The sequence below is a fragment of the Phalacrocorax carbo genome, chromosome 5, assembly GCF_963921805.1.
Source record: "Phalacrocorax carbo chromosome 5, bPhaCar2.1, whole genome shotgun sequence".
Taxonomy (NCBI): domain Eukaryota; kingdom Metazoa; phylum Chordata; class Aves; order Suliformes; family Phalacrocoracidae; genus Phalacrocorax; species Phalacrocorax carbo.
Genome location: NC_087517.1, coordinates 60,556,540 through 60,571,148, shown reverse-complemented (window position 1 = coordinate 60,571,148; position 14,609 = coordinate 60,556,540). Strand labels below are relative to the sequence as shown.

At 39.5% G+C, this 14,609-nt stretch overlaps 1 protein-coding gene across 4 annotated transcripts in view; it reads right to left on the bottom strand.

The window, feature by feature from the left end:
* Positions 1-2,712: 2,712 nt before the first annotated feature.
* Positions 2,713-14,609, bottom strand: part of USP47 (ubiquitin specific peptidase 47) — a 58,094-nt gene continuing 46,197 nt past the window's right edge. For all 4 annotated transcript variants that reach the window (XM_064452724.1, XM_064452722.1, XM_064452723.1 and 1 more), the window contains 8 exons: positions 13,432-13,607; positions 13,187-13,267; positions 12,139-12,254; positions 10,337-10,455; positions 7,501-7,631; positions 5,408-5,455; positions 5,185-5,315; positions 2,713-4,166 (listed from right to left, as the gene is read on the bottom strand). In XM_064452724.1, the coding sequence (XP_064308794.1) occupies positions 3,992-4,166; positions 5,185-5,315; positions 5,408-5,455; positions 7,501-7,631; positions 10,337-10,455; positions 12,139-12,254; positions 13,187-13,267; positions 13,432-13,607 (977 nt within the window). In that variant the 3' untranslated portion in view covers positions 2,713-3,991. The remainder of the gene's footprint in view (positions 4,167-5,184; positions 5,316-5,407; positions 5,456-7,500; positions 7,632-10,336; positions 10,456-12,138; positions 12,255-13,186; positions 13,268-13,431; positions 13,608-14,609) is intronic.

Genomic DNA, 14,609 nt, shown 5'->3' with positions numbered 1-14,609 from the left:
ACCACCCGGCACATCAGAAACCACCATGGCTGATCTGGTGTCCCAAATAGATGGCATTTTTCCTTTATCTCCTCCTGCTGCTACCCATAACTTCACAAAGTCCGCCTCAAGACCCTCTTTGTGCTACTGTTAGTACTATCTCATCTGAAGACTGTGCAATTCTGTGCAGTCTTTGAACCTGCACACTGGGCATCAAACCCAGCAGCCTGGTGATACTGAGGCCACCATCCTGGGTGCTGGAATATAGGATAGCATCACATATACTGGGTGGAAGATGTAACCATTCCTTGATGGCCATTGGAACTGCCAGGTCAAGGGTCTCTAGGTACGTAGCTTTCAGGTCAGCCAGGTCTGCCAAGTAAATTAATCTAGGGATAGCATACTCCTTCAGGATGTCCACTTCCTGGAATGGTTTTAAGACAGCTTTACCAATCCATTGTAGCCAATCTTGTACTTTCTCCAGGAGGTCTGGTCTTGTTATTCCTCTCCATGGGTCTACGCTCAGGCCCAGGTATTTCTCAGAACTTACCAGTTCAATCCTATTGAGGAGAGTGCCATTAATTGTCCAAGCTGGACATTCATTGATGGTGTATGAGTCTTTTGTCGGCTGGATGTAAAAGCCATAGCACTTTTCCCCGAGTTTTAAGACCAGTGATGTCACAAAATACCTCAGCATTCTTCTGCGTGCCTTCCCATGAACTACTTAACAAGACCGGGTCATCTGCAGAAGCCATAGTTATACTCTTCAAGCAGTCTTGGAACCCACTTCCTTCCTCCTCTAACTTACACGTTAGAGGGTCCACAGATAAGTTAAATAGTGTTGGGCACATTGAATTGCCTTGTTTTACACCAATCTGAATCCCAGTGGGACGCGACTGTTCATTCTTCGAGCCAATTTGAGCAGTAGTATTATATAAAAGTTGGTAATCAGGGCAATGAGCATGCACACCCTTTTGTTTGAGAGCCGAAATGATACGAGAATGGCTCATGGCGTCAAAGGCTTTTGCCAGATCAACGAAGTCCAACCCCAAAGGTCGATGCTCCCTCTTAATAATAATACACTTCAAAGGCAGATCAATAGCAAGCTAAGAGTAAAATCCGACCCAAACTCCCCAGCTCCCAGCTGTCTCAACAGTTTGCTACAATGGCTCTACTGCTATTAATGGGTTTTTTGGTGTATAGATATCACCATCTGTTATTGCACATGGTAAAAGATGATATGAGGCTCCAGCCAAGTAACTTTTCATGGAGCTTCTTCCCCAATAATCCCTACTACTACGTCCAATTTGGAACAGTAGAGCACCAGTAGCTCTACAAGAACAGCTACAAGACTACTACTAGCCTGCAAGTCTTTTACGGCTTCTGGTCTACAAAAGCTTTTCAACAAATTCCTTGGGTACCAGAATTAATGTTAACCATCACCGTCATGAAGAGGAAGGGTATTTCATCGGAGCAGTCTGACTTAGTTTAAGGATTCATTTCTACCACCAATTCTCACATCAACCCAGGCACACGTACACATGCTCTCAGGGTTCACAGATTTACCTTTCCTTTCTACACCTAATAAAAATCACTGTGCTTTAAAGACAGCCCACCTATACAGAGAGAAGGAATTAAATATCATTACAATTTTCCTGTAAAAAAAAAAAAACTTCAGGAGAGCAATAATTGTTCGTAAATACTGCCCTACTTAAGGATAACGTTAGTCTCCCTTCAAGGTTGTTGACGCCTCAATCCCTGAAAGATAAAGTGTCAGTTTCATCAGGTGGTCAGTAAGATTTCTGCTGGACTAAGCAGGTCAGAAGCTCAAGGCTTTTTGTTTCTTTAAAATGGCCATGGTCAAACTCAGAAGTGTTTGAAATTATCAGAATATAAAGCAGGTGCTGAAAAATGTCTTCCAGAACAACCTAGAATATATTCCAGTACACTGGAAGCAGAGAAGGAAGGGCACCTCTGGACAGGAAATCATTATAAGGATGCCCATCAGTCATCCGTCCAGATTTCTGTCAAGACTTACAGGTTTAAAATCAACTTTTTCAAAGAAGTTCTCAACAGAAGTTTCCCAAACAGGGCTAGAGATTAAGCAAGCAGTTCTTGGAATTCTTTTCTTAACCCTACTTATTCCATCTTTAGATTTTTGCCACTCCAAATGTCTGAGTTTGAAGAAAATTCATGACCCATTTGATGGTTAATTTTTTTCTCTTCCAAAACCTCCAAGGATCCTTCAGCAGTCTATACACATAAGGAGAGGGTAGTTTAATGCAGTACTCCGCATGCCAGGCAGTACTCTCTCCATGCTTCCTTTGCTGCTGCTTCCACCTCATCTATGTTGGACAAGAGGTGGCACAGGTCAAGCAGCGGAGGAAGAATGAGGGAACTCCTCCATGTAGCTGCCGGATTCCTCAGGATTTTTAGGTTGCTGTGGGTCAGCACCCAAAGGAAGAACTGAATGTTCAAGTTATTAAAAATATTTTTCCCCTCTGGAGCAGAACTGAGCTGCCACTCATATCTGGAGTTTAGAGTTTAGAATTCAATTCTGGAAAAGGAAACAGCTGAAGGAAAATGTGGTGTGAATATATGTAAAGAGGAGCAGCAGACAGGCTACAACACACTTCCTGCAATACTGTGTACACGCGTGGGGGACACACAGAGCCTTACAGTTCTGGCATTGCCTTGGAAAGTCTGTATTTCCATCAAATAACTCCACAATAGTTCAAATAACCCACAGCATTTAATGATTAAAATAACACAACAGAACGAACAAATGTTTTATTGGCATGGTCATTGTTGTAAACAGCATCTGGCATGAAAAAGTTTACCAAAATCTTTTGATTGTTATAAATTAGGTGGTTTTCCAAAAACTACGGAGAATTGTTCTCTATTGATCTTTATGGACCAAAGCAAAAACTTGCTGTTCCTAGGCTTTGCAATGAAATCATGTTGACTGCATCAGTCTTTGTACCACAACCTGAACTACCAAGTTTGCATGTTGAGGTGTTAGAGGTTGCCCCAATATTTGGCTACATGTAGCTACGGAATCAACTCTGGGAAAACTAGAATGACTTTCAGTGGGTGGAGAAGATGCAAACTTGTCATAGTCTCAAAAACAAAATGTACAAAAAGTAGCGGAACAAAACAAAAACTCCGTCAACAAGGGGAAATACAACCCTGAAGTACCCAGCATCGTCAAACATAAAATGAATACAAATTTAAATAGGCAACTATGCTTCCAAATGTACACAGCGGATGTTGATATGTGAAAAGAAATACCATGGTAAATAGCTGAACTGCGGTTCTGTTGAACGGATAGGGCAAATTTTATTTACACATTGAACGCAATATCACAGAGCTGCTCCTCGGCTCCCGTAACCTATTAAAAACCAGTTTACCTTACAACAGCACTTCTGCAAAACGAACCACCGCCTGCCGGCAGCTTTCTGCAGGCCCCTCACTTTACCTCTTTTATGGAAGAATATTCTAAAACCTTACACTTGCAGCACTTCCATTTCATCTTCGACCCTTTTCTGCTGCCTCTCTAGAACCAATGCGTTAACATTTACTTCAGACTCTCTGATGAGGTAATGCGTGTATCAGTGAAACAAACAAAAAAGGATTCTTTCATGGCCTTTGCACAGCTTTTATTATTAAGCTATGAGTATCCTGTTTGAGGCTAGTTTCACTAGCTACTATGTGCACACTGTCCTCAAAAAATTTCCACTCGTTTCCCTCCCCGCCCACTTTTTAGTTCTAATCTTTTATTTGCACATCCCTTTTAGCTTTACAGTACATTTGACTATAGTGCACAACATGATTCCAAGTCAAACAGTGACCCAACGGGGCACTGTGCTTCTGATTGGTAGCACAGCCCAACCAGTGCTGGTGTCAGCGCTTTACACCTAATGAGTGTCCTGCCGTAACGGCACTACACAGTAGTAGTGAACCTTTTTATTTTAAAGAAAAAAATTCCCCAGGGAAAATGCTGTGGCGAGTATCAGTCTTGAGTCAAATCTTTATTTGGTGCTCCATCCAGATAAATTTTTAGTGCTTTTTCTTTACGAGGAGAGTAGGTTACACGGTGTCCAGTTTTCTGGAGTCTGCTGCTCTCTTTTTTCATCAGTTCATTTCTCTGCTCATCCGTTAATTCCATTAATTCTTCAGTTTTATCCCTAAAATGAAAATAGATGTCAAAATTCAGATTAATGCGATAAAACACTGCCAAACCACAATTAGAGAAATCTAATTTTTTCACTTGGAGCAACTTAATAAAAAACACAACTAAGCATAATACTCCTTACGGATTATTTTCTTCTTCTCCAGAAACTAACAGTCTGTCTAAACTTGCTTCTCTAACAGAGATGTTCAGTATTCTAACTGACAGCAGACCCAAGGGAAAGCTGCAGAAACAAGGCTGTCACTCCTCCATCTACCTTGTAACTCCTATTCTTTGTAGACAGCTACGACTCTGCTCTTTATTTGCTGACTGTGCCAAACTGCTGGAAGGGGCGTGTCAGACAGCCCTCCTAGAAACTACCAGCTGCTCTCCCAAATCATTTTCTTCAAGGCCAGCATGTTACCAGCCAGCTGTTTCCCCCACACTCATGTGTAATTATGAAAAATACTGTAGGAGCAATGTGTTCATGAGGTTGCCCCACCCACCAAGTTTAGCAGAAATGACAATATTCAAGCTTAGTCCTCACACAGTGCCTTTGGGTTATTGCTGCCAGATGATGAACATTTTTCGCATAAACAAAATTTTTATCATAACATCATTTTTTTCTGAAGAAGCCATACTAATTTATCCAAGAAAAACTCAGAAAATAAAATCCTTGCTCTTGAAAGGCTTATGGCAAGACTCTCACAGACTCCACAAGGGATATGGTTCTATTTTAAGAGATTAAGTCCAGATATACACTCAAGCTCGGCAACTAGTTTTGCATTCCGCTTTATTTTCAATGGTTTGGGAGGGAGGATTGAGCAAAAGGGTGCAGTGTTTGTTTTCTTAAACAATAAACACAATGAATAGTCAGATTTTAGGAAGCTGAGGAGCACAAACATTTCAGCTCAATGTTTCAAACCCTCTTTCCTTTAAGACAAGAGTATTTTTATGCCTCTGCTACCTCACCCCTCAAATCTTACTTTTGCAGATTTTTTGCATCGTTTACTATACTGTAATAAAATACATACCTATAAAATATTACTGCACCATCATCACAAATGTACAGAGGCCAGACGTTCAATGTAGATACTTTAGGATTCCAGTCCAAGTCTTGGTGAATCTCTAGTATAGAAATGTCGCACGGAAACGTTCCTCTACCCTGAGAGGAAGTAATTACTTTATGAATAAAACAGAACTCATAATCACACATCCATGCCATTAAAAGGTAAAAATAGACAAAATCTTACTTACCTTTGCAAATTCTATGTTTTCTAAGGGTATTCCACTTACTTCACTCAGCTGTAAAGTGAGGAAAAATGGTGGATTTAATCCTATTCCACAACACCGTTACGCAGTGTCTACATAAAGTCAACAGGCCTGCCAAATCTATAAGTCAATTAAAATATTCAAAAGTCCTCCAATGATCCAAAGTAGTTGTACAAAATTAGTGATAAGGTACAAATCTTTTACATTTCTGAAGTTACTAGCATGTCACAAACACTTGCCGTAATTGCACTTCTGGTGAGGGGGCGACATAAAAAAGTTAATGGAAACAATTAATTAAAATGTCCAGGTTCCAGGATACAAAGAGACCAACTGCCTCACATTAAACCTTCATGCCCACCAGTTAGCCCTCAGCAGTTTCCCTGTATGAAATGAAAGCTATTGCCATCAAGTCAACCTGGGAGTAGGCAAAGCCATAAAATATGCACAACAAACCCACCTCCACACCCCTGCACTTCCTACCCTAACAATCCCACAACTGCCCAACAAGCACCACTGGCTGCTCTCCCCCCTTGCAACTGGCCCTGCCGTGTACCTCCTTGGTGCGCAGAGTGCACGATCCACCCCATCCCCTGCTGCCGCTGCCCAGCCCTACCTAGCTCCTGCCACAGGGCCACCCGGCTGTGCCTTCCTTCCACTAAGCAGTCTCGTGGTGCACACAGGCTCATCACTGCCTCGCCCTTAACTTAAGGTCGGGCTGCAAGTCTCATCTCCATGGCAATGCAGACACAAACTTGCATCTGCGTTTGTATCCGGCTGCTTATTTTCCCTAAACTTGAAGAGATTTCCTCTCTAAGATTCTTGCCTCCTTCAAATCCGCTGTTAGAACAGACATGTTCAAATTAAACTTATGGTGAGAAAATGCTAACAGCCAGTATAATTTTCTAACTTTCATTTCCTTAGGAAACTAGGAAAAATAAACAATACTGACAAGAGCCAGACAAATTCAGTAATGTATTAGCCCTACGCTCTGCTAATAAAATTTGTCTGAAAGAGAAGAGCTGGCTGAATGTATCTGTTACTACAGCTGTGTCAAATTTAAATTTCTCTTAGTATTGGTGGGAATAAAAAGATTAAGGTCTCTCAGAGAGAATGCTGCTAAAATTACTCACTAAGCATCAATTCTTAAGACAAGAAAACAAGAAGGGCCAACTCTTTCTCCAGATACAAATGAAGAGGAAATCTTGAAGATCGTAGTCACAAATTCATTTCTACCTAGAGAATACAAGAAGTCAGCCCGTAGCTCAGTCTGTGTACACACACAAATCTAAGGCTGTTGCATTTTATGGTAGCTGAACAATGTTCCTCTTTCCAGCCTATGAACTAATCCCTAACTTACAAATGCTGAGTGTTTTAGTAAGGTAAGACTTTGGCAGATTTCACTGATACTAGGTGGACTTCGTACATCTGGGTATCTCCACTTATAAATAACCATTTCTCTAAGAGTGGAGCCCTGTGATATACTGGATTAATAAAATAGTCTCAATATAAGATACACTTCTACTCTAGATCTCTGCTAGGATGGCACATGTCTGCTTACCTGTTAGAGGTTTCTGGCCTCAAGGAAAACAAACAGAGAAAATATTGCCGTATTTCTTTCTGATCAAAATACAGTTCAATCTACTTAATAGTTACAACATCCCTGAGCAACAGCTGTCAAATTCAAATACGGAGAGGCTGAGAGGTTTGGTATCTTGGAACACCAGAATACTGGCTTGAAAAAACAAAGTGACAGTAGTTTAGCTTTGCTTTCACATATGTTTTTCAAGGATAAGGGACACAGGTAATATTATGCTTCATAAACTTCAAATATGACTTTTTTGCATGCATACATTCACCTAAATACTTTGATACCAGACCATTACATGAAATTAAGAACTGAAGCTGATAATTCATATGGCCTTGGTTATGAGGATGGGACAGGTTCTCGGTTCCTGGGAAAAAAATAATCATCATGCAACAAGATTTTTGTAGCTATGACATCGCTGTGCTTCCCAACAGAGGACATCAACAAGGCTCTTAGACACCAAAAGAAACTTGCATCATGTTATACATTTTACCTTCTCTTTTAGTTCTTCAACACTGCTGCTTTCTAGCACTACTTCCTGGAAAGAATCCAATTTCATCTCTGATGGCCTCCATCGTCTTGATAAAACAGCAAGTTGCGACATGGATTTCATCTTTTCTACTCCTAGGAAACAAAGAAATTTATTATATCAATAACACAAAATATCCTATTTAAACATGGGGGGTTTTCGATAGCATATTCAAATATGGAAGACCACCCTATGTCTAAACATGCAAACTAAGCAATGTGGTAAGTGTGCTGCAAGTAGTCCGCAAAAAAAAAAAAAAAATCATGGGGGGGAAGGGACTAGGACCTAGTTGAACTTTTCCTTGTTATCAATTCCTTTCAAGGAATTTTTCATAGGTGGCATCTCTTACAAGCCATGCAGTTTCTTCCTTTTAAGAGCACATTCTTCCATCACACATGGCTCGGTTATACCTACAGTATCTATCCACCTAACCAGAGGCTGACCTCCAGGTCTTGGATTTACATGAGACCTTCCTCAGCAATCTGCTATTTATTCACATGCTTTACTTTCTTTACTATAACAAGCTTTCCACATTTGACTTCTGGATTTCGCCCATTAACTATACACTTGTTATTAAAGACTGCTTTACACTTACCACCTTGAAGAGTCTTAGTATGTACTGCCTCTAGCCTTTTTATATCAGTTTCAGGTAACAGGTTGACTGGGTAAGACTGTTAATGTTGCAATCAGATAAGCAAAAGTGATAGCAAAGGGCTGATTTTTAAATCAGCCTATAATTTTCTAATTTAGCATGCAGAACTTGTGGCTTCAACATTTGTGTCTACCGTTATGTGCTTGTTTTGCATGAAACCACCACCACTGTTTAAGCTTCTCCCTAAATACCTTCTACATTCTTGCCTACGACTACATTTGTGCTGCCTCTCAACACTAACCTATTGTCCACAGTGAAGATACAGCCACCTAGTGCTTCCTGGCATTCAAGTCTGAAGCAATTTTTTCTTCAGAGCCAGAAAATAACTAATTTAAATATGTCTGCAACAGTGTGATGTAAAGCTGCTCTGCTGAGAAACCTAACTGTAAATTATTCTAAGCTGCCTTATTTACCTACCTAATGTCTTCAGTGTTTCGCTAAAGAACAAGATAAAAGCAATGGTGATGGGGGAGGGCCTTACAAACTCTGACTTAAAGCAGCTCCAAGAACCTCTTCCAAGAACCTCTGTGGTAGCAGCAGGTAAATACAACTTAATTGTCACAGAATATAGTGGGATCTAGCTGCCATCTTCTACAACTGTATTAAAGTAGCACCTTTTGGGCAGAGCTAGACAGTTACAGAAGATACCACAGAATACTTGGAAGCCCTGTAGTCTACTGTACGGCCTGCCTGTGAACTAGTTGGGCTGCAGTAGTCTAGAAAGTAGCACTCCAAGTCCTACTCACTAAAGAAACAGTACAGCAATTAATCTAGAAGTAATCCAAAAATATTTAAAACTGCAAAGTTTTAACTGAATTGTGAGCCGATACATGTGCCTATAGGCATCTGCAGGCCTCCCATGTTCACTTCAAAGTTTTGTACTTGCATTGGCACAATTTTGTAAAAAATGAAAAATACCAGGATTGAACACAGCTGCAAAAACACTGGAGCAACAGCTAAATGAGACTTCTTAAGCCAGGGCAACTTTTTTTCACAAGCATACGAGTGAGTGGAATTCACATTCTTCATCTATCTGTTAACAGAAGTATCTGCTAACGTATGAGGAAAACAGCATGGCCTACTTTTTCCCCCTTGAGTTATGCTTTTTCATTCAGAATCCAAATATTACGTGGATATGCACAGGATAGCTTAAGAAATGCCATATTTTAAATGATATTTAAGCAGAATTTAAGAAACAATCTGCTCTCTAACATTTGATCCAAAGTTGTTTTGATGACCAAGGTCTGTTCAAAAAGTTAGCATTTCAGGACAGAAGATCACAGAATCCCAGGTTGGAAGGGACCTCAGGGATCATCTAGTCCAACCCTTATAGGAAGAGCACAGTTTAGACAAGATGGCCCAGCACCCTGTCCAGCCAAATCTTGAAAGTGTCCAATGTGGCCAAGTCAACCACTTCCCTGGGGAGATCATTCCAGTGGTGACTGTCCTCACTGTGAAAAATTTCCCTCTGGTGTCCAATCGGAATCTCCCCAAGAGCAACTTGTGTCCATTCCCCCTTGTCCTCTCCATGGGACTCCTTGTAAAACGGGAGTCTCCGTCATCTTTGTAGCTACCCCTTAAGTACTGGTACATGGTGATGAGATCCCCTCTAAGCCTCCTTTTCTCAAGGCTGAACAAACCCAGTTCTCCCCTGTCTGAAAAATACTAAATGACCAAACAGCTGTGCTGACTTTAAAAAACAAATTATATATGTATTATGTATATACATACACACATGTATATACTTAGCTAACTACAAAGATCCAAAAATTAAATACAAGTCTAACATACTGGCATTCCTACAGTTTTTGTGTACAATGAAAAGATACACATGCAAAAAAACTGTGTACTACAGTATGTCCAAGTTTCCAGTAAACCTACAAAACAGTACTGCTATTAGACCTTTAGCTTACTGCAGCCACAGGAAGTCTGCACTTGCACAATGCCCCACCCAGCCTCATGCAAAGCTTTTATTATTTTTATTTCTTTGTGCTGCTTCTTATTTCTCTAATAAATTCCTACTATGATGTCAGCATGTCTTAAAAAACAGGAAAAAGGGAAAGTACATTTTCCAATGCTCTCTGAAGAATTAAAAAAAAAAATATCTAACATTATCTTTACTTTCTTTTGACACTGTATCATTATTACCATCAAGTATTTCCAAGAAGACCTCCCAATTGCTTGAAATATTGATATCTTCCTCATATATATGATAATCTAGAAACACAGTGCCTGGGTTCTTCCAGGTTTTCTTTCGTAGGCGAAACCTGTAAACACATCATGAAAAACACACTTGAGTTTTTATCTGCTCATAAACACTTACCACTGCCAGAGATCAAAACTGAGTATTTTCTGACAAAACTGAAATACAATTCATTTATGTGAGGTTTGGTTAGGTTTATCAGGAATGAGTTTAATTTTCTGAAATAGTCCTGACAGCAAGGTATCACTACTGGCTCTTAGTGCTGCACTATTCATAAACACAAAGAAAACAAGCCTGTATTGTGCTTGTTCAGTGCAAGAAATGTGTAGGGATTTAGAGGAAGAAGAGCTTCCCATTTAGGATAAGAAAAGAGAATATTCCCAAACACTTTTGACGATTTTGCTGCTCTTCTTCCCTGCCCCCCCCCCCCCCTTTTTTTTTTTTTGGAAGGGGAATTGGAGAAGAAGGGGAGAGGAAGAGGACTGGTCTCTGATTTATGTACTTAGTTCTACTGCATCAGTCCAGTGACGATATAAAAGGATGATCTTTAGTTTAGATACAGAGGTAAATAAAGGTATAAACAACTAAAATGAGATTAAACACACATACAAAACTTTAATTGTAATGGTTTCTCAACACATAAAAGCAGACATAAATTTTGTGATGTGCCCCATGATTATAGGGCACTAGAGAACATAGCCCAAGCATGGCAGCCAAAAATCCTTCAGCCCAGTCATGGTGAGGAAAGGAGAAAAGCCTGGTTGAGATCTCAGTTTCTACTCCTTTTCTCAACAGACAAGGGCCAACACTTGCCTTCAGTGTTTTGCTCCAGCCTGATTTTAGGCATATGTCAAGGCCCCACCAGCTTGCTTACCACACCTTACAGTTTTTCCTTCATTCCCCTGAATACAGGGTCAGCTATTCCACAGTACATACCATGTCATTTGAATCTAACAGCAGAGAGTATGTGGAATCAAGGCCCCAAAGCAAGCTCAGCCTTGAAGAGATAACCGATTATGGGTAAAAGAGAATGCTGGATCAGTGCTGGACACACACCCTATGATAACGCACAAGGAAGTTTGCTGCAGTGATCTATGCTGAGCCTGTATCTAGAGAGAAGATGTTTCTTCTGTAAGCTGATTTAATGCTCTCCTTTCTGAAGAAAATCATTCCTAGAAAGAAAACTTCTCAGATCTAAACCTGCAGATGTGTTGCACACAGGCAATTCTATGTAAATATTATTCCCTATCACAGAATCATTAAGGTTGGAAAAGACCCTTAAGATCATCGAGTCCAACCGCTAACCTATCACTGCCCAATCCACCACTAAACCATATCCTCAAGCACCACGTCTACCCTTCTTTTAAATACCTCCAGGGATGGAGACTCAACCACCTCCCTGAGCAGCCTGTTCCAATGCTTGACGACCCTTTCGGTGAAGAAGTTTTTCCTAATATCCAACCTAAACTTCCCCGGCGCAGCTTGAGGCCGTTTCCTCTCACCCTATCGCTTGTTACTAGGGAGAAGAGTCCGACCCCCGCCTCACCACAAACTCCTTTCAGGCAGCTGCATATGTGAGACGAAAGCCAAGAATTGCTAAATTAACGTTTGTATTCGCAATCTGATTCAAAGACCACAGTAACCTTTTTCTGCTTCTTTCATAACTTCCTTTCTCTACAAGAGGAAAAACCCCACATTTTCAAGTAATATTTAATCAGGTCACTTCAACAGACTGCAGACTCTTTACCTGTCAATTGTCAAGTCTAGGCCACATTGTTCTCGAAGCTGGGGAAGCAGCTCCTCTTTTGACTGTCGGACAGTCATTCCTTTTGCAAAAACTGCATCTAGAAGAAACTTGCATGGCTGTGAACATAAATGGAAAGTGATTAAAGACTAATTTTTTGAACAGAAAAAAGCAGATTTGTCCCTTCTTCATGTTTTGTGACTGGTCCCACCCCCCTAGCAAAACGACCATTAGAATGCTTTTCAAAAACAAGGTAGGTAGGCAACAAATTGATTAAAATTAGGTTTAACTACTTTGCGTAGCAGCAGCCCTTTGACAGGTCATTCAAACACACTGAACACTTGGCACTGCAGGAATAGTGTCTTCTGTCTGTATTACTAATTGCTACCATTGCATAAACATTCTAAACAATTTGAAAGCTTCTAAATTAAATAAGACATGACAATAAAAAAATATCACTTTCTTGGCTTTCGTTGATCAGACAGACAGAACTCCATGACTGGAAGTTCCTTTTAAGTTTATCTATATAGCGAATTAACTTTCATACTTTTCACATCCTGAAAGATGTAACAAGCAAGTAAGGTGCATCATTGCAAGAGAGGCATTTTTGTTTCAGGCTTGCCGTACATAGAGAGGACTATTATCCAGCTAACCATTCTGACAAGCACTGTCTGCAGGGCACGAATGCAACAAATTACATCAATACAATATTACTGAAAACTGCAACCATCAGCAAAAAGTTTCTTATTTGGACAGAATTCTATGTGACTTTCACAAATTTAAGAAAAACAAAGAAAATTATTTTCATTTGTCTGCCATTTACACTACAGAAATAGAGACACTTAAGAAGATACTGTAGATCCCATTCCAACTGTATACTTGGAACAGCATGAACAGAAATAATCTCAGGTTCCCTTTATAAATCCAGAAAAATTTACAGGAAAATGCAGAGAAAAAAGAGAGACCTTTCCCCCCCCCCAAGATTTCAGAGAAAAACCTTGGTCAAGGCACATATTAATATTTTCATGAATTGATATATTCAACACCTTACCTCTGGCTCATTTACCAAAAGCTGATAGACTTTGACTCTGTATTCACCCTTCTTAAGGGCTCTTCCAAGCCTAATAGTTATCTAGAAGGCAAAAGGAGTATCTGTTAGAACCGATATCAAAATTAAAATTATATTTTGTAACCCACTACACCAAGACCAATGTAATGATTTCACCCGGCAAGTTAACAAGAAGTTGTTAATTGTACCAATATAGTTTTAATGATTCAAAATAAGTTCTGAATAACCTTATTGTCATCAGAAAATGATGAAAGTGTCTCATTCAGCCGAACACTCTCAAACTCTTGATTGCTGGCGTAGACTCTAAAGACTTTGAAGTGTGAAGATGGAACTCCAACAAAAGGCTCCAAATGTTGTTTGAAGGCAGACAGCGTAATTCTTTTGTCAACATGCACCATCAGCCCTAAGCAGAAATAATTATTAAAATGGCATAAAACACCGCACTACCAAAAAAAACCCAACCCCAGCACTCTAATATATTATTTCCATGTATTCTCAGTTACCACCTGGAGCAAAAGAGTATATGTGCCCATTAATTCTGACACATCAGTACATTTTATCTGAGGGTGTTAGACACTCCTGGAAGACACAGCAGTTCCAGACTGCCCTATTTTGCAATCAGTGAAGTAGTAAAGCAAAGTAATATCTTCTCCATTCAGTAAGACAACAAATAGAGAGAATCAGATAATCCCCCTGCAGGTTTTCCCTGCCTCAAGGGAGATGCAGAAGTGCTTCTGAGTGGGAGCTGGCCAGGCACATGCCACCAGACCTTTTTTTTTCTTCTGGCTTTCAGGGAATAATTTTGTAGTTAAGGAAAAGCTACTGTCGTAATATGAAATTCTAGAAAGTGAATAGTTTATCTTTAGAAATTGTGTTTCTTAATATATGCGATTTGGACTACACTACAAACTACAATATGATTATATTGTGTCACGACTCATTAGAGTACAAAAGATTGTTATATATTCAGAATATTTAACTGAACAAATGTATTATTCAAATTATAAATCCATTCATGTTGTCATACTAAAAATACATAAAAGCCTTCCCCTCAGGATAATAATTTATACAGTGTATTATGAAAGCATCAAAATTACTGTAAACAAAAAGGAAAAATTAACCCCAAAGGAGTAATTTTATTCAAACTTTAGTAGCTGCAATTAAATTTTTCTGTGGTTTTAAAACTGAAAATATTCACAAAAAAAAAAGAGAAAAGAGTTTACTCTTAATCTAGTATTATTACATCAGCATTTTTTGATTGACAGGAAAACCTTTGCCTTTCAAAATATTTGTTTCATATCCTGCTATTCTTCAATAATTCTTCTGTTAGTTACAAAACATACACAGGTACTGAGCATTGTTTTAAAATTATTTATCTTTATGACAATATACTACTGAGCTTGTA